The sequence below is a fragment of the Tenrec ecaudatus genome, chromosome 12 (assembly GCF_050624435.1).
Source record: "Tenrec ecaudatus isolate mTenEca1 chromosome 12, mTenEca1.hap1, whole genome shotgun sequence".
Taxonomy (NCBI): Eukaryota; Metazoa; Chordata; class Mammalia; order Afrosoricida; family Tenrecidae; genus Tenrec; species Tenrec ecaudatus.
The window spans coordinates 51,980,689-52,003,326 of record NC_134541.1 but is presented as its reverse complement, the minus strand read 5'-3'; the positions used below and the strand labels follow the sequence as shown (position 1 = coordinate 52,003,326).

Here is a 22,638-nt window from a genome sequence, read left to right as displayed (position 1 = left end):
CTACCAGTCATACCTCACCCCTATCTCCCAGTAATCACATTTACCTGGATTGCTCCTTTTCTACCGCTACCAGTCTCTGCCGACACCCACTGACCTTGATCACAACAAGCACAAGGCTTTCTGTGGCTGCCATGTGCTAGACTTCTGAGGTTGCCAAGCATTTTATCTGCACCCACCTTAACATTTTTGTGTTTTCTTTTTCCTTTTTGTCTTCTATAATACATGTTTTTTCTCTCCCTCGAAACCCGTGGGTAAGCATTCTGACTTGCTCCTCTGTATGCCTGCCCCTCTCTAGTTCCTAATAGGACTTTGATCAAGGAATAAAATGAATAATTATTAAACAAATGAAATTACCATGTCTTTTGATCTAGAAAGAGTTTTTATATTTTTAGACTTTCCAAGCAAAACTTCAAGTATCTTGATAACTCAGTGTTTGCCAAAATTATCTTATGCTTTTAAAAAACTTTTTATTATAAATTGGGTCTAGATTTACAGAGCAAATCAGTTCTCCATTCAACAATGTATGTATTCTTTTAATATCCTTGATTACAGTCCCCACAATGTAGCATCACTCACCTCACTTTTACTCTGGGTTTCCTTTCATCTTTCTTTCCCAACCTTTCCAACCTTCTGAACTTTGTCCTTGGGAATATTGCCCCTTGGAACATGAATGGTTGGTTATTCTGTATTGTTCACTGATAGACCTGTCGATTGCTTGGATCCAAATTGAGCTATACAGGTGAATTCATTTCCAGACCGGAAGAGTAACCAAGAACCAGTCTCAAAGTCCACCAGTCTCTTTCTGACTAGTGAACCTAGCCTTTTTAATTTTTTTCTACACTTTTCTTTAATTATATCCATGATCTTCTAATGTTCTCCCTTTCAGAGCAGTTGATTGTGGTATTTTGGCACTGTCTAATTCTGGCCTCACGGTTGTGGAAGCTGAAGTTTGTATAGTTCCTTCTCTGGACTAATTGTATCATTGTGTCTTTTGATTCCCCCCCCCACCCCCACCCCTCTTCTTGGCTCTAGATGGAGAGAGACCAATAATTGCATTTTAGAGGGTGGCTCACTGACTTTGACTAATTTACTAGTCAGCAACATAGGATAGAGAAGATTTTCATTGTGAACCACTTTGTGCCAGTTGACCTTGATGTACCCTTGCTATCTGAGCCCCCCAGCCCAGTGACTCACTTCTTCGAGGTATTTAGTTATGACTGAGAAGTTTTCATAGCTTTACCCCGTGCATGTCCTACTATGTTCATGAATATGTTTGCAGCATAAGAAAATACATATCTAGAAATAGTCTCTACTAAACCTATATTTATTGGTGGGTATATTCCCGTTCTCCTTCCCACACTTGTTTAACCTTCTTGTCTATGTGGCCACTTGTAGATTGTTGTTATAACTGTCTATTGTATGTTTGCACTATGGTTTCTTCATCCATTACTTCACTGATGGGTACAAGAACAATGTGTTTTCTTGAGTCTGGAAACGTTTAAGATGGAAAAGCTAATCCTGTCACAACAATTTAAAAATTATTCAAGAGCCATAAATATATTTTTACAAACAAATGAAATCACCATTATCTGAATATCCTTGTAAATGTTTAAGTTTTACTTCGGAGCCACATGTATCTACCGAGCCACAGGTTGCTGACCAGTTTATAGTAAGAAGGTGTGAGGAAGAAACAGGATTTTCTGGAGTGCCATCCTGCTGTGTGTGAAATGAGCCCTCTGAGAAGCAAGAGAAGGAAGTTTTACCAGCAAGAGCCAGGAAGAGTGGAGTACATCTGTTAGGCCCTAATCCAGATAACAACTACACCATCAGAAGAGCAATAGCAGAAGCAGAGCAGGAGCCAAAGCATGGAAGAGATGGAATTTGTGTAGGAGACTGGCTTGTAGAGTAGGTACCTCTGGATACTTAATTGGGGAAATTGGACTTGATATTTTTTTTAAGTGAAGCTGAGTGCCATCTGGTTGAGGGTGGGGTGCCTCTGGGTACTTGCTTTAATGGAGCTCGGTTTGCTGAACCAGGGAGCTTGAGCTGAATGCCTTTGTGTTGAGGGTGACAGCAGAGTAGTATGTTCCTATGAGCAGCTGTTAACAGATCTGAACCGTTGTAGCACATCCTGGTGAACAACTAACCAGAGCATTTCTCACTGGCATTACGATTTGTGAATATTCCTTAATAAGCCTCTTAATCATGAATTTTTTTGGCAATGAGTTTGCAACAAGTTGTTGTTAGGTGCCATTAAGTCATTTCTGACCCATAGTGACCTTATGAACAAAACACTGCCCAGTTCTGCACCATCCTCACCGATGTTCCTTTGCCTGAGCCCATTCTATCTCCATGGCTTGGGTCAGGCGCACTTTAGTGCTCAAAGTGACATCCTGGGCGCACTTTAGTGCTCAAAGTGACATCCTGGCTTTTCAGCACCTAAAGAGGTCTTGTGCTGCTAATTTACCCAATGCAATGTTTTCTTTGACCTCTTAACTGCTGCTTCTATGAACATTGATTGTGAATCCGGGGAAGACAAAAATCCTTGACAACTTCAATCTTTTCTCCATTTATCATGATGCTACCTATTGCTCCAACTGTGTTTTCATCTTCTCGACATTGAGCTGTTATCCCTACTGAAGGCTGCAATCCTTGATCTTCAGCCACAAGTGCTTCAGGAGCTCCTCAAAGTAAATAAAGTTATGTTATCTGCATATCTCAGGTTTTTTTTAACATTTTATTAGGCGCTCATACAACTCTTATCACAATCCATACATATACATACATCAATTGTGTAAAGCACATCTGCACATTCTTTGCCCTAATCATTTTCTTTTTTTCTCCTCTTTTCTTTTTTTACATTTGATTAGGGGCTCATACAACTCTTATCACAATCCATACATATACATACATCAATTGTGTAAAGCACATCTGCATATTCCCTGCCCCAATCATTCTCAAAGCATTTGCTCTCCACTTAAGCCCTTTGCATCAGGTCCTCTTTTTTTTCCCCCTCCCTCCCTGCTCCCCCCTCCCTCATGTGCCCTTGGTAATTTATACATTGTTATTTTGTCATATCTTGCCCTATCCAGAGTCTCCCTTTCCTCCCCTTCTCTGCTGTTCATCTCCCAGGGAGGAGGTCACATGTGGATCCTTGTCATCAGTTCCCCCTTTCCAACCCACTCACCCTCCACTCTCCCAGCATCGCCCCTCACACCCCTGGTCCTGAAGGTATCATCCACCCTGGATTCCCTGTGCCTCCAGCCCCCAAATGCACCAGTGTACAACCTCTGCCCTATCCAGCCCTGCAAGGTAGAATTCGGATCATGGTAGTTGGGGGGAGGAAGCATCCAGGCATATTTCAGGTTTTTATTAACCCTTCCTCCAAACGTGATTCCACATTCTTCTTCATATAATCCAGTTTATCGGATGATTTTTCAGCATACAGATTGAATAAGTATGGTAAGGAGATATAACCCTGATGCGCACCTTTCCTGGTTTAAAACTGTGCTGTATTTGTTCCATTCACAAAACTGCCTCTTGATCCATGGACAACTTCTGCGTGTGTCCCATGAGGTGTTCTGGAACTCTCATTCTTCTTAAGGCTCTCCGTAGTTTGTTATGGTCCACACAGTTGAGTTCCTTGGTATAGTAATAAAACTCAAGCAAACATCTTTCTGGTATTCTCTGCTTTCAGCCAAGATCCATCAGACATCAGCAATGATATCTCTTGTGCAAGGTCCTCTTCTGAACCCATCTTGAACCTCTGCAACCATTGTTGGCTGATCTTCAGAATAATTTGACTTGCTGTGACCTCAATGACACTGTGCTATAATTTCAGCATTCTATTGGGTTACCTATCTTTGGAAGATTGTGTACATATATACAGTCTTCCAGAGAGTTGGCCAGTAGCTCCTTTCCAAATTTCCTGGCACGGATGAGCGAGTATCCGCAGTGCTTCATTCGCTTACTGAAACCTTTCCGTTGGGATCCGTCAATGGCTAGGGCCTTGCTTTTGGCTGGTGCTTTTAGTGTAGCCTGAACATCTTTCTTCAGTACCATTGCCATTGCTCATACAATACCTCCTGAAATTGCTGAATTTTGACTAGTTCTTTTTGGTGCAGTGACTCTGTGTATTCTTTCCATCTTCTCTTGATGCTTCCTGCATCCTTCAATGTTTTGCCCATCGAATCTTTCAGTATTGTAACTCGAGCCTTGAGTTTTTTCTTGTTTTTTTCCAGTTTAAGGTATGCTGAGCCCATTTTTCCCTTTTTTGTTTATACCACAAGTAGATAGCCCTAATAAACACGAATGTGTTCTCCGACAGTTTAGGAAGGTAGAAATCCAAATGTAGGGTGCCAACTCTAGAGCAAGGCTTTCCTCTCTGTGGTTCTGAAAAAAACTCAGCTTCCCTGAGGTTAGGTGGCAACTTTGTAGTTTGTTTTATGTCCTTGCCAAAAAAAGAATCCCCAGAACTACAACCTGTAACTACTGCTCCTAGACTTCACAATTTGTTGTGCCCAATCTAAAATCTGTATCTTGTTGCATTTAGAGCTCCACTGCCAATTTCTCTCCTTTAGAATTCCCTGTTACGCTTCAGGAATTATAATCTCTCCGTTGAAAAAATGAGGGAGGAGAGACTCCAAAGAGAAATGGTATCCAAAAGTAATATGAACATGTCATAGAGCAATACTTTGACTAATACCCTGATTCCCACTGGGTAGAGACCCTGAATGTGGAATCTAGAAGATAAAAAGAAGGGAAAATTAACTATGCTGTTTTTAGCTGATCTCATAAAGCATTCAGAGACATCAATTTGTCTCTTTTCCCAAGAGATCTTATGCTCTTTCAAAAATGAACCAACTGTGTCAAATACATCACATGCAGTAGTGTCGTTGCAAGAGGTTTGCTAAAAAGGAATTCATCTTTAAAGTTGCCATCATTAATATACCATGTAAACTAGTCGCTGTGAACAGTTTACAATGTCTGTAGATTCATCATGCTGGATGCTAAATATTGGAAGTGGAGAAGATTTAATTTCCTGGATTGCTGATCAAGAATATCAGCAGACATGTCATCTATTCTTCTGCAAATAGTGTCATTAGATAAGGAATTGCACTCAATTTCATAACAAATTCAACTCCAATCATAAGTCTGGCCACTGGCAACAGTAAATCCTCAGCAATGGTCTGAGGTTTCATAGCTCTGGCGATTCTGAGTGCCACCAAATATGAAGCTTCAATGGCTGTTAGGTTTTGTTTGTGGTACTGGCCACCAGTGTCAAGCCTGCCTTTCTTAAGTACATCAGCTTTGCTTTTAAAATAGTTGGTATCCTTACTGGCAAAACTTGGATACTTGCTATCAAAATGGCATTTTAGTTTGTTCAGTTTCATTGATTTGGCTGATAGAACTTCACAACAAATAACACATTTCATTTTCTCAATTCCTACTGTAATTATTGAGGTAAAACCATACTGTAAAAAGCCTGACTATATTTTCTTTTCTTAATGTTCTTCTCTGCATGATACATTGTCATGGGATGGTTTGCTAATGAAAATAATATATAACAATGCTTTCAGAATACAAAAGATGATAGAGTCAATACAGTTCATTAAAGTTTCCTATGATTTACCATTCTCTGTTGTTTTTTACATACCTGTTACTATCGCAAGTGTGCAGTATTCACATTCACCACAGCTGAATATAAAATGACTGATCAGCCTCCAGATTAAGTTACATAGATAGATAGATAGATAGATAGATAGATAGATAGATAGATAGATAGATGATAGATGATTGATAAATAGATAGATGATAGATAGATAGATGATAGATAGATAGGCAGACAGATAGATAGATAGATAGATTATAGATAGATAGACAGATAGATAGATAGAAAGATAGAAAGAAAGATAGATGATAGATAGACAGCTAGATAGATGATAGATAGATAGATAGATAGATAGATAGATAGATGATAGATGATTGATAAATAGATAGATGATAGATAGATAGATGATAGATAGATAGGCAGACAGATAGATAGATAGATTATAGATAGATAGACAGATAGATAGATAGAAAGAAAGATAGATGATAGATAGACAGCTAGATAGATGATAGATAGATAGATAGATAGATAGATAGATGATAGATAGATAGATAGATGATAGATAGATAGATAGATAGATAGATGATAGATAGATAGAAAGATAGATAGATGATAGATAGATAGATGGTAGATATATAGATAGAGAGAGAAGCTTCCACTTCTAACATTTATTACTTCTCTCTGCTTTATTTTTCCTCTTATGTATATGTACTATGTAACATAGCATGTTTTATTTGTTTATATTGTTTATTCTCTAAGACCCCCAGTAACTTTTAAGCTCAATGAATGAAGGCAGGGATTTTTGTACTATTCACTAATGAATATAATAGTGTTGTCACATGATTAATCAAACCATATGGTGACCCTGTGTCAAGCAAACCATGCCCCATAGATTTTTAAATGACTGGTTATTTTTCACATGTAGCTATCCAGACCCTTCTTCTGATGATCCTCTAAGTGGATGCAAATCTCTAGTATTTGAGCTAGCAGCTGGGCATGTCTGAGTATGTTTACTCTGGGTCTCCACTTGGTAGACTTTGAATAAACATTCATTTAAATAATACAAGACTTATAATGCAGACCAACTACTTGACCTCATGAAGCTTAGGATTTCCATATTAAAGAATAGCATTAATGAAATTATGATAGGAAAAATTTTTAAAGGAAGTCCAAACGGACATGAACATTTTGTGGATCACTGACTTAGTTTCCTAGTACTGCTGAAACAGACATATTACACGTGGATGACTGAAGAACAAGATGTCATTTTCTTGTAGTTCTGGGGGCTAGCAGTATGAATATGGGGTGTGGCTCTAGGAGGAATCCTATCTTTGCCTGTTTCACCTTTTAATAGCAGCAATCTTTTTAGTCTCCATTCATGTAGATTTGATTTGTTTATCTACATCATCAGATTCAATAGTTTTCTCCCTTATATGTATCATGACAAACAGAGAAATGTTTCAAGTTTCATTGGCTCTACAATCAAGACTCGAGGAAGCAGCAGTCAAGAGATCAAATAACACATTGTATTGGTTAATGCTGTAGCGCAAGATCTTTTCAAGTAATGAAAAGCAAGGGTGTTAGTTACTTTGAACACTAAGTTGTGCCTGACCCAAGCCATGTTATTTTCAATCACATCATATGCATGTGACAGGTGAACATTGAATAAGGAAGACCAAAAAAGAATCAGTGCATTTGAATGAGGATGCTGTCAAAGAATACTGAAAGTGCCATGGATTTCCAAAAGAATACTTCTTTCCTGGAAGAAGTATAGCAGGAATGTTCCCTAGAGGCTTACAGGAGGTTTACCCACCCTTTAAGGTTCCTATACTTCAGCCTTGATTTGACGGCAGTGATGCCCCAGGGGTTGATTGATAATGTGCTCTGACATAAAATGACAATAATTGTCTATGGTGAACCCAAAACATGTATAAACCATAGCTTCGTGAATGGATTTTGGGCTTGCACTTAATTGTGGCCCCAGTCAAAGAACAACTAGTTCTCATGGTCCTGCTTGATGCTTGACTTCATGAAGATGTCACTGAAGATCAGGGTGTTGTAGCAACATGTGGTGAAGAAACTAGATGGTTCCCTGCTATCAGAAGGAATAGATAGAGTCTGAGGGTCTTAAAGGCTTTCTTCAAATAAGCAGCCATCGAAGTGAGTAGTCCACTACATCCACATGGAAGAAGCATACCAGCCTGTGTGATCCAAGGATTGTAAATAATATCATCTAAATCTAAGGGAGTGAATGGCATCAGATCTTAAATTGTGAACACCTGGTTTGCAGAAAGCTATGGATGACAGGGGAAGCCCAAACTCCATTTGCAGGGTCCACCCACGGATTGTTCCTCCAGTGAATCCCCTCCAATGCGTTGAGGCATGTGAACAGCCTTGTTACCAGTCAGAGAGCATCTTTAAGCCAATTATGACAAACAGAATGAGCTCAAACTGTAATGTCTTATCATTTGATCTCCCTGTCGATCCATTTTAAAGATGTTTTAGTTTAGTTTTGTTTTTTGTTTTTTTTCTGGGGAGGGGATCTTTTAAGTGAGGGGGAATTACATGTGGACTAAGCCCCTAGCGAACCCTCTCTGACACGGATCAAGGGTGTAAATAGCCTTGCTAATGTGCAGAGTGCAATGGGAAGTGGATTGTCAAAGACGCAGTTAGGCTTAAACTTAGTCGCCTATCATTTGATCTCCCTTATGAAATATTAAAAATGAGAATAAATTTAAGTAGTGAAACTTGTCTAATTTAAATGGTCAAATGTGTTCTCATTCTTAATATTTCTTGCTTTCTTTTCAATTGAGGTCTTATCTGTTTTACTTTGTTATTCATGATAGTTTTTACATTTTGTTTTGTTTTAATGTTTTTCTGTATATGAAATCCAAGATCGATAAACCTTTAGAGACAGTAACTGGATTGATTCTTCCTTAGGGATGTGGCAGGGGAAGGTGGGAAATGGGGAGCTAATAATGATGGCTTATAAGAAAGAAGAAAATGTTCTGAAATTGACTGTGGTGGTGATTGTACAACTCTTGTTGATATGACTAAACTATTAAATTGTATGATATGTGAATTATATGACAATAAAACTGTTGGGGATAAACCAAAAACAAAGATTATCCCTTAGAAGGAAGACTGGGGAGATTTCATCTCACATGTTATCAGAAACCAGTCTCCAGTCCCTGAAGAAAGACATCATGCTTGGTAGACTAGAAGGACAGTGGAAAAAAGGAAGACCTCCAACAAGATAGATTGACATGGTGCCTGAATAGATGGGCTTAAACATAAGACCAGCTGTGAGGACGGTACAGGACAGCATAGTGTTTGCTCTGTTTTTAATCGAGCCGCTTTGAGGCAGAACCAGCTTGATGGCACAACTCAGAAGTGATTAGGTTGAGGGTCCACCCTACACTAACAACTTCAACTGATGGATGGATTACATTACATTAGATTGCCTTGTGGATGATGCTTTCATTATAGTGCATTAGATATAAAGTAATTGTATTAGATTACATTAAATTATATCCAACTGATTTGGAGGATAGGGTGCCAACATATTTTGGGAGTACATAATTTAATGCATAACAATTATCCATATGGTACAAATGGGTCCACAGGCATTTAGTCATCTCATTTAAAATTTAATATACAGATCTTGCTCACTAGCCAGGGCATTTGGCCAGGTACACCAGAGCTTGGGGCAGGGGCAGGGGGACACTTTAAACAAAGAGCTTACATCCAGATCAGGACTGAAATACATTAATGTGGGTGATTTAGCTGAAGAAGGGCAGTTATATGATGGCTGTGATGTAGATTATGGTTGTCCCTCTTTAGATAATATACAGTAGTTATGAGTTAGAAAGCCAGATGAAAGAAGTTGCATTTATCATTGATCGCCATGGTTGCATATACACACTGCATGCTGGTTTCAAATAATTTTGTGCTGGAACAGGTAACAATGTATTATTGTACAAAAGACTTGAAATCAGGGGTTATAATAAAGAACCACTAAGACAGTATGCAATGTGAAAAATTTCCAACTTGTTTATGAAGAAGCCATCGCATACTATAAGAAAGAAATAGTAGCTAGGTATTAAAATAGATTTAACAATGGATTAAAATCATAGTTCTTTCCAGGCTAGCTACATGAACATCACCCTTATTGATCACTCTTTGCCCACATCAGTTGTTCAACTCCAGTAACATTTTTATATTAAAATTGTGTTGCAGGACTAACATGTGAAAAGTACCAAAGGCTTTTGCCTGGGCTTTTATTTTCCCACGAGAAAGCGAGACAATTTGAAGCACAATGAATGTAACATTATCTAGCATTGAAGGTGAAGACCGCCAGTGGTTAATACTTCCACTGTTAAAGGATAAATAAATCTGACAAAGTGGGTGAATATCTGATAAATGTCTTATGAAAGAAAATTAAAGTGGTATTTAAAAAATAAAGCTAATGACTTTTTTTAAAAATACACGTCAGGCTCAAGGTAGGAACATTGTCCATTCCAGTATTGAGTAATGTACAAGGCTAAAGCTATATAGTGAGATGCTATATTTTGCACATTATGTGGTACTCAAAAAGAGTGATGCCATTTCTGCAAATGACAACCCGGGGTGGTGGGGGGGGAGGGGGGAAATAATCTGGTGAAGAGTTCAGAGTGCAGAAGCAGAATGGAGCAATCCTGTTTCACGTAATTTGAAAGTTCTTGACCTGTGTCTTGTTAAGTTCAACGTATCTACTTTGTGATCATTACAATTCAGTCAGTGGCGCTCCTCTTTATAGGTTTACTGAAATTTGGAAATTAAGTATTTTTCTATTTTGAATCAACAGGTTCCATTTTTTGGGCCTCTGTTCGATGGAGCCATTGTGAGTGGGAAGCTGCTCTCAAGCCTTATCTGCGCCACGTGCATCAATGCCAGCAGGGCCATCAAGGGCCTCATTCCACTCTACCAGAGCTTGTATCTTTTTGCTTTAAACTTGGGACTTATTAGCCACCCCAGAACGCACGTAACTGGCACGTTTTCATGAGAGGTGAGTATTAACAACTGGATAGAAGAGGGACAAGAAAAAATACTGAAAACAACTGCTGTTCATACAAGTTATGAATTTTTTATTAAGTATTGTGATCTTTCCCTGGTAGCAATATGCGTTAAGTGTTGACTACTGGCCAAAAAGTTGGCAGTTCAAATCCACCAGCTGCTCTTTTGTAGGAAGATGAGGCAATTTGTTCTTCTAAAGCTTTACAGACTTGGAAGTCCTAGGGAACAATCCTACTCTGTCCTGTAGGGTCACTATGAGTCAGAATAGACTCAGTGGTAGTGTCTTTGGTGGGATTAAAAATTTGTGTGGCATTGATTTTAAGATGTAAAGAGCTTTTCATAATTTAGTCAAGTAGGTTGGTGTTTGAGAAGCAGTGGTATTACAAAATGCTTGAATTTTCTTAGGTGTTCTTCTCAAAGTAAACGCCCTATCTTTTGTATGTAAGGTGGGAAGCTAAGTGAAATGTAACAGGGAACAGTCTCATTCATAGTGTTTACCAGAAACCGCTGTCTCCCTTCACCCACTTTTCTGTTGTCCGTTCCCTGGGAGGGGGTGATATGCAGGCCATGAGCTCAAACATAACAAGGATTGTGAGCACAGCACTGGACCAGGTGGTGTTTTGTTCTGTTGTACAGAGTCACTGAGTCAGAACCCACTCAGCAGCACCTCACGGCAACATTCAGCAATTGGTTTCTCGGTTTGCATGTCAATTAGGAGTAGTTGGAGCCCTGGTGACAAAGTGGTTACACTTTTGGCTCCGATCCTCAAGGTCAAAAGTTTGAAACCACCAGACACTCCTCAGGAGAAAGACAGGGCTTTCTACTCCCGGAAAGAGATGCAGTCTGGGAAACTCACCAGGGCAGTTCTAACTTATCCTATTGGGTCACTATGAGTTGGCATCAACTCAATGTCAGTGAGTTTGGTTTGAGTTTTGGGGGGACACTTATCAGTTAATTATGCTGAATGAAGACAACAAAAAATCATTTGCAAACAAAAAAACACTATGTCCATTGTGATTGTTTTGTTATATCACCTTCTCTACTTGTTAAATGTATCTTTATAAAATACATCCATTGTTATTTTGCTGAGTACTACTTTTACCATTCGATTAAGTTTAGAACAGCACATTTTTAAAAGTTAAAAAGGATATTTTTCAATATCACTTCTAAAACACTTTCATTTATTACATGACCAGCTAAGGATACTAATGATGAGGGTTAGTCAAGGCTCTACCATAAAATAGCTCATAAAATAACCAACTTCATATCTAGGAGGATAATTTAATACAGAAATTAGGAAAAGTCAAATGACAGACATTTCTGCTTTTCAATGTTTAAAATATTTTTGTTCAGTCTTATACTTTGAGAAAACTTAAGGTTCTATAGATATGAGGTCTGTGAGAAAAGCTACAATCACCTAACTACTCTGCTCTTTGATCTCTGCCCCTAAAAGTGCTAATATTGTACCAGAAACAAGGGTTAAAAGAAGAAGAGGGGGAGAAATGGAAAAATAAAGAAAAAGGGTTTTAAAATTATCTTAAGACTAATTTTTTTTAATTCTTAATATTTGGACTTTAACATTTTATTAAATCATCCTGGGCTTTGGCAAACGTCTCTGCCCGTTTGAGTATGTTGTAGCTGATGTCTGGAATTCAGTCCTTTATTGAGCTATCTTAGATTTGGATTTTCCAGACATTGAATAACCTAAAAATTGGGTGTCTCTCAGTTATTGTGGGCTCACTATCTACCAAATCCCTATGCTACCAAATCCCAAGTAATATGTCAAGGATCAAGGCCAAAGGGGTTCATAGAGGAAGGAGACAAATAGTATATACACTAACTGTAAGAATTTCTGCAAAGTAAATAAATAGAGACAAAGAGTCATATCAGGATAAACCCGTCTGAGAAGAGAGTGTTTAAGCCAAAGCTGAGGAGTAAGAGAAAGCTGATTTCCACAGCAGGCTCACTGCAGACAGAGGGAGGACACAACGACAGGCACTATTCTCTAATCAAAGTGGTAAATGTGCAATTTTTTGTGTGTGATTATATGCATGCTCAAGTTTATCAAGGTGCCCATGGAACCCAAAAGCTAGGTTCTAGCAGAGATGGTTTTCTGGATGCTGCTCAAGGAAGCCAGGCCTTTCCGACTCATTCTCCTCAAAGTTCTTATTACCAAGTCGATTACCATGGAACAGGCACTGTAGGCTAGCTGGTGCTAGGGATAACAGGTAAGAGAGGGCGTGTAAGGGTACCACCCAAATAACCAAACTCACTGCTATCGAGCCAATGCCAAACTCAAAGCAACTCTAGAAGACAGGGTAGAACTGCCCTTTGTGAGTTTCCCAGACTGTAACTCGTTATGGAATTAGAAAGCCTAGTCTTTCTCCCTGATGATGCAGTGAGTTAAGCTTTGGGCTGCTAACCACAGGGTCAGTAGTTGGAGCCTGCTGGCAAGGCACTCCATGGAAGAAAGATGAGGCAGTCTGCTTCATTAAAGCTTTGCATCCTTGGTAAACCTATGGGGTTCAGCAGCAGGTTTGGTTGGGTTTTGAGCAGTAAATTCAGGTCAGAATCAAAAGATTTCTTGGTTACGGTATGCTGGACTACCTGATCAAACAGGTGGAACTCCAGGGCAAAAGCACTTAGAAGACTGAAAAATACCATTGTCTCACATGAAACACAGTAGTGATGTTTTTTTGGAGAACACCCTCACGTGCCATTCCTGCTAGTACTTTTGTTCTTCCTGAGCATCCATATAATTTCCTCAGTGGACTAAACCACATCTGTCAAGTGGAGCCTCTGCCCTGTGGGCATCTTCTGAGTGCTATCAGCCATCTCACCTGTCATTGGCTTTTTCAGTCCCTCCTGAGTAATCCATGTGCCTCCTGTGTTGTGAGTGAGATGGGGGCCACATGTGTGGTTTTAAAGCTTCTGAAGTCAAACCAGGGTAGCAGATAGAAGTTTCCAGGCCCACTTGAAACAGGCATTATTTTCTCCTCATCAGATCATTTGTGTCCGGGAACTGGTGACTAAACAGACAACATGTGGCATGTCCATTAGTAGGAGTTCACCTTGAATCAAACAGATGGTGGCTTTTTAGAATAAATGTCCCTTTCAATAGAACAATGGTCTCAGTGGCGTTTGCCATCCCTACTATCTAGATCAACATTTGATGAAGGGAATAGAGCTGCTTTAATGAAAAATGATTTGTGCCTTATCCTTCCATAAATGAAACAGTTTGATTTTCAAATATTTTTCATAATACTAGAGGCTCTCTACTAGAGCCATGCTTTTTTTAAAAAAAAAATCATTGCTCTCTCCTCCCAATTAAAATACTTTCCTAAATGACCCATTTCTCTAAATCTGTAACCCCATTTCTTGTTTCTCCAATGGGATTTTTGGTTCTTCTTCTTGAACAGACCTCTTTCTTTGACAAAAAAAATCCTTTATTGGCATGGAATTCACATTCCATACAGCAGCTCTGTCACCTCAAGAAGAGTTGCACACTTGTCCCCACAATCCGTTTTCAGACATTTTCTTCTTTCTTGCACTCATTGCTTTGAGCTCCCTGCTCCCCCCACTCCCCCTCCCAAGGAACCTTTAACCCAGTTACTGTCTCCATAGATTTACCTAACAACAATAGCAAAGTCGAACAGATAAGAACCCCAATAAAAATGAAAACAAAATATTAAAACCTTGGACCAACTTAAATGGATCATAAGGGAGATCAAATGATTGTAACCTAACTGCACCTGCAGTGAGCCGCTGTCCATTGCATTCTGCATGTTAACACGGCCACTCACACCCCTGGCCCCTGGTCAGAGCGATTCACCAGGGGCTTATTTCCCCTTCACTTTTTATTTTAACCGAAACAGCTTTAAAATGGGCCTAAAGGGAGATCAAATGATGGTATTAGTTTCTGACTTAACTCCGTAGTGGGCCGGCCTTTTAGTTCTTCCAATCATCTCTCCATACACTTCAGAAGAGGAGCCAAATAGAGCCATGTGTTGTCTTTTGGTTAGCAGACCCACTTATGCATTTGTCAACATTCATTGTTTCCCTGCCATACGCTAGCCCATGTTGAGCCACTAGAAATAGAAATATGAATAGGATATTCCACGTCAGGATACATTGTTTGCTCATGGACTGAGCTCTGAAAGAGTACATTGCTTATGAGAACCACAGATGCTTCAGTATGGGACAGAGTAGCAGAAGCACACACACGCAGGAAAGACGTGATGAAAATATTTAAGGGACCGTGGAAGAGTTCTTAGAGTTAGTGTGGGCTGAGCTAAAGCAGTGGCCGAGAATGAATTGGATAACTGTTACCATTTCAGTGGGACCTGCTAGATTTATTGGGGTATGGAAGAAGATAAGAGAAAGGATCAAGGACAGAACATTCTGGAAAATCAGTTTTTGAGGTGTAGACTTGGTGGAATAAGATAAGAAGGAGAGAAATTGATAGTCACCTTCAGGAGAAAGATCAGGCAAGATCCATCCTCTGGAATGGTCTTATCCATCAGCAGTTTCAAGTCGTCACCTGAAGAATTGTATGTACCAAAACTAGATGAACTCACTGCCATCAAGTCAGTGCTGACCCACAGTGACCTCCTGTGGGTTTCTGCGCCTGTAACTGCTTACAGAAGTGGAAAGAACTGGATTACTACAAGCAAAAAAGTAAATCCATATTAAATAATCGTAGCACCTGCATGATTGAGCACAGAACACTGCATGGGAATGGGCTTATAGGCATGATAGTCAGTGTGGAATTATACCCCCAGATGGGTGGAAATGGACAAATCTTTTCTAGTCAAAATTTCTAGACAGATCCCAAGGCTGTAATAGGGATTTTTAAAAATTATTATTTAGTAATAGATCTAGAGTACATTCTCCTAAATTCTACAAACATTTGATAAATTCTTGACTGACAACTAACCTCAAGTAGAAGGAGCGAACAAGGGTAACTACTACATAAGATACGTCCATAGGAATTTAAAGTATGATTTTGAATGTTACAGAAATTAATGAGGTTATATTAGTTTGTATAAGAATGTATGAAAAAGAAAATGTGCTAAAATTGGTTGTGGTAATGATTCCTTGTTATGATTGAACTATTGAATTGTATGACACGTGGGAGTAGTGCTAATAAAATTGTTATTTAAAAAAAGGAATATAAGAAAAAGGCAAGCTGCTCTGTACCCTAGACAGTTGCAAAGCATACTTCATAAAGTGAAGTTAGCAAAAAGAAATGAGTTAAGGCTATAAATGTACATGAGAGGTTTTCAACAGTGAGGTTTTTTAAATTATTATTACAAAATTTAAATTCTCTGAGAGAGAAAATGTGAGGCCTAGGAGAGCAGCTGACGTGATCTCTAATGAATCCCTAGTTAAAATCTGCATCAAGGGCAAGACAGGAGCCCCTGACCCTGCTGTTGGAAAGCTGGAATTGTCGGCAGACAGCCAGTACCCCCTATCTTCTCCATCACATCTTATGCAAATGAAAAGGGTTGAAATGTAGTTTAGTATATGAATTAGGATTCACATGACTGAAGATTCAATAAGAAAAATTAAAGAATTGGCCTCTGCAAGTGAGATCCAGCCTTTGGGTTCATGTCAGTTTGGCTGCAGAATAAACTTACAGCACTATTTTCAGAACCATAATTTTCTAATAATGCAAAATAAAGGAAAGCACCCAAAACTGGCAGCAGGAAAGTATTTTTCGTATTTTCATTAAAGAATGAACATTGGAATTGTGCATGAATTCATAAAGTCTTCAGATTAGATTTCTAAATAGTTTATGAACCTTCAGAAAGAAAACAGTCACAAACAATAAGATCTCCTAAACTCATGTTATTGTTATTGTTTTTATAAGATTACTATTTTCAGATACTTGGGGAAAGTTATAAATGGAAATTTGGGATTGGGTAAAATTTAGGATAAAAACACATGCTCAGTTGACAGATATGAGAGGAATCTGGATCTGGGGAGACCTCACTGTGGTGAAAACTAAAATGTATTAATTCAAGGATCACTGAGCGATGAGGACCATTGTCTCAGTGTGCCTCTACTCAGTGCTCTTTCCATTGAAGTTTTGATCAGTAACTTTCACAAAAATCTGGAATACATATTCAAATTTTACTTGAAAGAAACCATTTCACTAATAAGACATAAGGCAAAACCAGAAAGTAGGATTTTCCTCAACAGACTAGAATTCTAGTCCCAAACCAAGTAGCTTAAAAGTGTAGAACTGTGAATGTGGGTACTTCGGTGCAGATTATGCAAGCAGATGAGGGCAGTGGGAGTTCGCAGCCACTGGCTATTTTTTAAAGGTGGCAGCTCCTGGCTGACCACGGAGTGGAAGGGCGAGGCGAGGAGTGATGGCGGAGCTGCAAGCTGTGCCGGCACACTCAAGAGCCGCAGCCAGAGCTGCACACAGCCCCAGCTCGAGAGAGGAGAACACCTGCGCTCCCACAGCCTGTGGCATCTCTCAATGCTCAGGGGCCATCGTGTAGGAGGGACCTGACTGCCCTCTAACGACTCCAGAGAAACCATAACCTAGGTGCCTGAGGTCGTGAGGAGCTATTAAAATGAACAGGTGTTGTTTCCAAAGCCAGAGAGGTTTTTGAGAAGAAACCCAAGCTGCAGAAGTCGGGCCGTGAACGGTAGAAACCAGGAAGCAGCTTTTAGCTCAGTGTCAAGGAAAACATTCAAAGCCATAGTTTACAAACTAGCTCCTACAGCCCAAGTCCAACCACAGAGGGACTTTTTTTTTTTTTTTGAACTGCTGTCTCCCACTGTTACTAAAAAAACAAAATTAATCGAGTTTGTCAGACAGATTGAAAGATTGGGAGATTTTGTATTTTTTAAGTTTTGAGATATTCAGCTTGTCATGTAGAATCAGAACACCCGACCACCCTGGGCCACCCTTTCTGCTGACAACGATCACTCTCTCTGCAAGTCTGATCCCACTCACCACGACATCCCTAGTGATCCCATCTCCCCAGCATTACGGTTTGTGTTAGAGGCGAAGTGCTCCATCCACCTGTCTCCCTTGGAGAATGAGTGGCAGACTTCAGTGAGTCAACCAGGTAAAATAGTTTCTGGTCTTTGATGAGCTGTATTACTTGCTGTTAACACATTATTAACCTTGCCTCCTAAAACTCAAGGTTTTAAACCAGGGTTGTAAAATTAGAACCACCCAACTGTGCTATCAAGTCTCAGGAAATATTCACTTTTCACCACGATGGGTGTTTCAGTACAGGCTAGGACTGCTACTTCCTTCAGCACTCACAGAAAGGCTTCCTCTAGGTGGGCCACTGCTACGTCGAGGTCCCTGGTGCATAGACATTAGCCGGACAGAGCCCCGAAGATTCCGCAAGGGAGGCTGAAAGGAGAGAAGAGGAGGAATTGCTTTGATACTGTTGCTCTAAAAGGAGTTTAGTACATTAGACCAAAGACCATCCTACCAGGAAATGCATGTATGTAAAATAAATTAACTAAGTTAAATCTATTGGAAATCTTAAAATCTGAGTTTAGGGAGCTCTTAAAAGCAGCCTCCATTGTCCTCTCTTCCCACTCTTAAGGCTGTGGGGCCATCCTTCAGAGGCATGTGTTCCTCTTCACAAGGGAACTTTTGTCTCAGTGACCTCCTACTGGGGATCTTCTCTCTGCTACTCAGCCTCAGCGTCCCCAGGACTACCCCTCAGTTTCTGCTGTGACAGACCCCACTCACTCTTCTCTGTCACACTGGGCCTCAGGCTACCTCATTTTGCTGTGATAGCAGCACTCTCAAAGCCAAACATTGCCATCAGCGTCAGCGACCCTACTGTCCAAGACTGCTCTTCACCATAGTAGAAAGCCCAGTCTCTCTCCCACAGAGCAGCTGGAAGGTTCAACTTGCTGGTGATTCTCAACACTACACCACCAGGGCTCCCTTACGGTAGCAGCATGATCTTCATATTTATGCTCAGTTTACTCAGTTTCCCAATGGGGCTTTGCTTCTATTTTGTTTCCTCGCACGCATCTCTCCTAGCACATTATGAGTATGTGAGTGAGGGGGCAGGAGGAGAGAGAGAGCATAGGCCTGAAATGGAGGCGATTAACTTGGTTGAAAACATTTTGGGGAACACAATTAATAGAAAAAAACAAAGCCTTAATACAAAGAGAATTGTGTGTGGAAGCGCTTTTCATTTATTTCTTTTCTTTTTTAATGCTTACTTTATAGCTATATCCTCAACACTTAGAACAGCTTCAGGTACCTAGTAGGTCTTTAAAAAATACTTCTAGAATGAAATATACTAGCAAAAATAGATAATTGTGTAGAGTACAAATGTTAGAATTTTTATTGAAAAAGTAGATTAGGGGTGTATTTTTCTTTGTATCAAAAGATGTAGTGTTTTGTGCATGTTAATTTGTTACTGCATTCTAAATAATCTTTTTTCTCACCCAGAAAAAAAAAGTTACTGAAGGACGTTACTTGGGGATATTGGTAACTAGATTCTCACTGAGAGCAGTGAGCAGAAAGTGAAGGCTGTTCCATAATCCTGTTTTCTTAGAATGAAAACAACTCAGTTAGGTGAGGAAAGATTGAAATCAGTATTAAAATCAGAACATTGTAAACAAGAGGAAAACCAGAAATAAAACAGAACATTCTCATCCTAGCCATGGCCTCCTGGGAGTGAGCCCTCTGGTCTAGGGTAAGGAGGAAGTTTCAGTAAATGCTTAAATTATGTAGGTAAACCAGAAAGCATTTCTATAAAGTCATAAAACTTTACTAAGCAAAAAATACCAAACATGTGAGGCTGTTGCTTCTCTTAGCATATCCTTTATTTAGGTATATACGTTTCCGAAGGTGGTGTTTTCAGCTCTCTAACCTTTCCCCAAGAATTCCATACTTTTTCAAAATGGCAATTTTGTTCTGGTTTGATTTGGTTTTTAGGGCTTGTTTGTTTTGCATCCTTGAGAGGCTGAAATAGTGTTCCTTTTCACTGTGCTTTAAACTTCAAGAGCACACCGAAAATCCCTGAAGGTACAATATTGGGGCTTTGAGACGGATGGAGCAAGGTTTCCTGATGAAATTCTCGTTCCTACCCTTGGGGAATATACCAGGGTATTGTTGTGATGGGCTCAACTTTCTTCATCTTGTTCTTACCATTACAATTTTTAATTTTCTGAAAATTTCTTCACAATTAACCCTGTAATTGATTTTCTTGTGTCTTTTGAGAACATCTATCAAGATTACCCCTTTGGAATTTTTTTAAAGGGGGCTGTAAAACGTCACTGAGCTGTCTTCTGCCTTGAATGTAGCTAGTTCAAAGTGGATCCCCTCAGAAGCCACTGTTTTGATTGTACTGGGTCATTTCAGTAAACCCCAAACTTGTCCTCAGTTACAATTTGGCCCATAAAATTGCCTTCATTTGCTTCAGTCTTGTTTTATTTTTGTTTTTCATCATCTGTAGCTAGTCCGCATCATGTCTCGTACTCCCATTGCTGAAAGCTTGTTGAGGCCAAGGCATTTGCCTAAAAGTCAAAGCGCTAATTATTTGCGAGCCCTAGAACCCAACTTCAACAGCTATCACATTAATGGTAATTCTGTGGTCTGCTTTCACCGTTGTCCAAACTTCAACCATAATTAATTCATTCTTAGGGCTACAATCTTCCCTCTTTTAGTTCATTTTGTTTTAATTGATCATTTTATTGTGAGCTATTTACAGATATGGCAATCTGTAAATCAATTACATCAAGCAAACTTGGACAGATGCTGCCATCATCATTTCAAACATTTTCTTTCTACTTGGGCCCCTGATATCAGCTCCTACCCCACCCCCCAACCCCCGCCACCCTTGTGAACTCTTAATCATTTTTTGTCATAATTTACACCATCCAATGTATCCCTTCACCCATAGTTCTGTTATTCATCCCCCTTGAGGGGGGTTATATATCTATCGTTGCTATCCATTCCCCCTTCCCCTCCCTTCTTGTACCCTCAAGGAATTGTTACTCCCATTACTGCTTCTGAGTGGCTTACCTACCCAGGATTCCTGGTGTCAAAAAACTATTATCTGTACCAATGTACATCAATGGACTAACAGGATTTGTGAGGTCAAACTGGGGCCATGATAGTGGGGGCAGGAAGCGTTAAAGAACTAGAGAAATGTTGTGTGTTTGTCGGTGCTACACTACACCCTGGATGAGTCATCCCTTCTGTGAGGGAGTTTCTGTTAGGTCTCTTGGGTTAGAAATACCTTGGTCCATGGCTTCACATAAGAAAGAATCCATGCTAAAGTCTGGTTTGTGATCCAAGTGAAATTTTTATAAAGGATAGAAGCAGTTTCAGGCATTACAGTAAATGGAACACAAGCCAGAAAAAGTGGGAGAGAGAGAGACAGACAGTCTGCAACACAGCTGCGCAGGAAGGCAACATAGCTGTACTGAACTTTGTAGCAGCTACTGGGAGAGAGTGGTCTCAAAGTTTCTGGCTTTTTCAGGTCCCCTTCCCTTCCTCCCTCCCTGTTGGGAGGTGTGGTCAACAATACTGGTTAAACCCATTGGCTGAATTAAGCCCACCTGGCCTGGATGGGGTCCCACACAGTTTTACTGGCTTCCAGTCTCAAAGACCTGAATGTCAGCATGCCCTCTGGCCTTAAGCAGCTTCCAACTTCCTGTAAGGGGGAAAGGAGGTTTTGATGTGTAGAAGGTACAACCCCTAGTTCTGCCTCCAGCTCCCTAACATTTCCAATTATCAACAGATAAGCTTTGCATCGCCACACTGACCCCTCTCCTTCACAATGATATGATGGTTTGTTTTTTATCTTCTGATACCTGGTCCTGTGGACACCTCATGATTACACAGGGTGGTGTGCTTCTTCCATGTGGCCTTTGTTGCTTCCCTGCTAAATGACTGCTTTGTTAACTTAAAGCCTTTAAGAACCCAAATGCTATATCTTTTAGTAGTTGGGCACCCTCAGCCTTTACCACACTTTGCTTATGCACCTATTTTGTCTTCAGGGATCATGCTGGGAAAGTTGGTATCACATAGTATCACGTTATTAGAACACAATGTTCTTCTGTTGAGGGAAGACAAGTAGAAGCCCAAGTCCATCTGCTCCTTTAGTGCTTTACCTGCTGCACAAGGGTATGTGCATAGCCCAATACCCCTCTATTAATATGTGAATGTAGCTATAGAATACACGTTTATAGTTATACCTCTCCATATAGCTTTTACTTCCTCCTGCACCACCATCACATTCACCCTTCCTTAGCTCTCAGTAATTCCCCTCGGCTGCATTACAATTGATCAAACACCACCAGGCATTCTACATCTTGGTTCATTTTTGAGGCTTTCCAAATCTTGCTTAAAACACCCGATCTACCTACAATCTCTTTTGCAGCATTTTATGTAAACCTGCAGCAAAGCCTCAATAATTTGGGAAAATGTCCCCTTGAGGTTTATTAAAAATTTGATATTAGCCCTGACTTCAGAATCCCCCCCCCCGCCCCCTCCAATCCCCCATGGGCACAAAAGCTTTTTTTTTTTTTTTTTTTTAAGGTATCCTAGGTAAAAATAAGACAAATCTATCCCTGAAAGAACTTGGTGTGGCCATATGCCGATCCCAGAGACACGGGTAAATACATTTTGTTTGGAATTCTAGTGGCACTGCTCTTTAACTTACTCTAATAATGTTGTTTAGCTTTGCCTATTTCTAAGTCTTAGGGAATCAGGATGTAATGTGTCCTCATGGTTTGTTGTTGTGTTACTTTTTTAATTGTATGTAAATTATATACAAGTAAATAAAACTCAGGCAATGCCTAAGGGAAGCTTTCCTCATCTCTGCGACCTAGAGCAGACGAGGCCTTGGCAGCGCATGCAAATACTGACAGCTGAAGTCACTTGTTGGAAAATTCGAAAACTCTGGTTACAGCTGCATTTGTCAGTTGCTTTAAGGGAACTGTAATCAGGCAGAGCGATTCAT

The 22,638-nt window shown here is 39.9% G+C and overlaps 1 protein-coding gene across 1 annotated transcript in view; it reads left to right on the top strand.

Annotated features, from left to right (window-relative positions):
* Positions 1 to 22,638, top strand: part of RALGAPA2 (Ral GTPase activating protein catalytic subunit alpha 2) — a 415,476-nt gene that overhangs the window by 301,801 nt on the left and 91,037 nt on the right. The window contains exon 37 of the mRNA XM_075564042.1: positions 10,458 to 10,585. Coding sequence (XP_075420157.1) covers positions 10,458 to 10,585 — 128 coding nt within the window. The remainder of the gene's footprint in view (positions 1 to 10,457; positions 10,586 to 22,638) is intronic.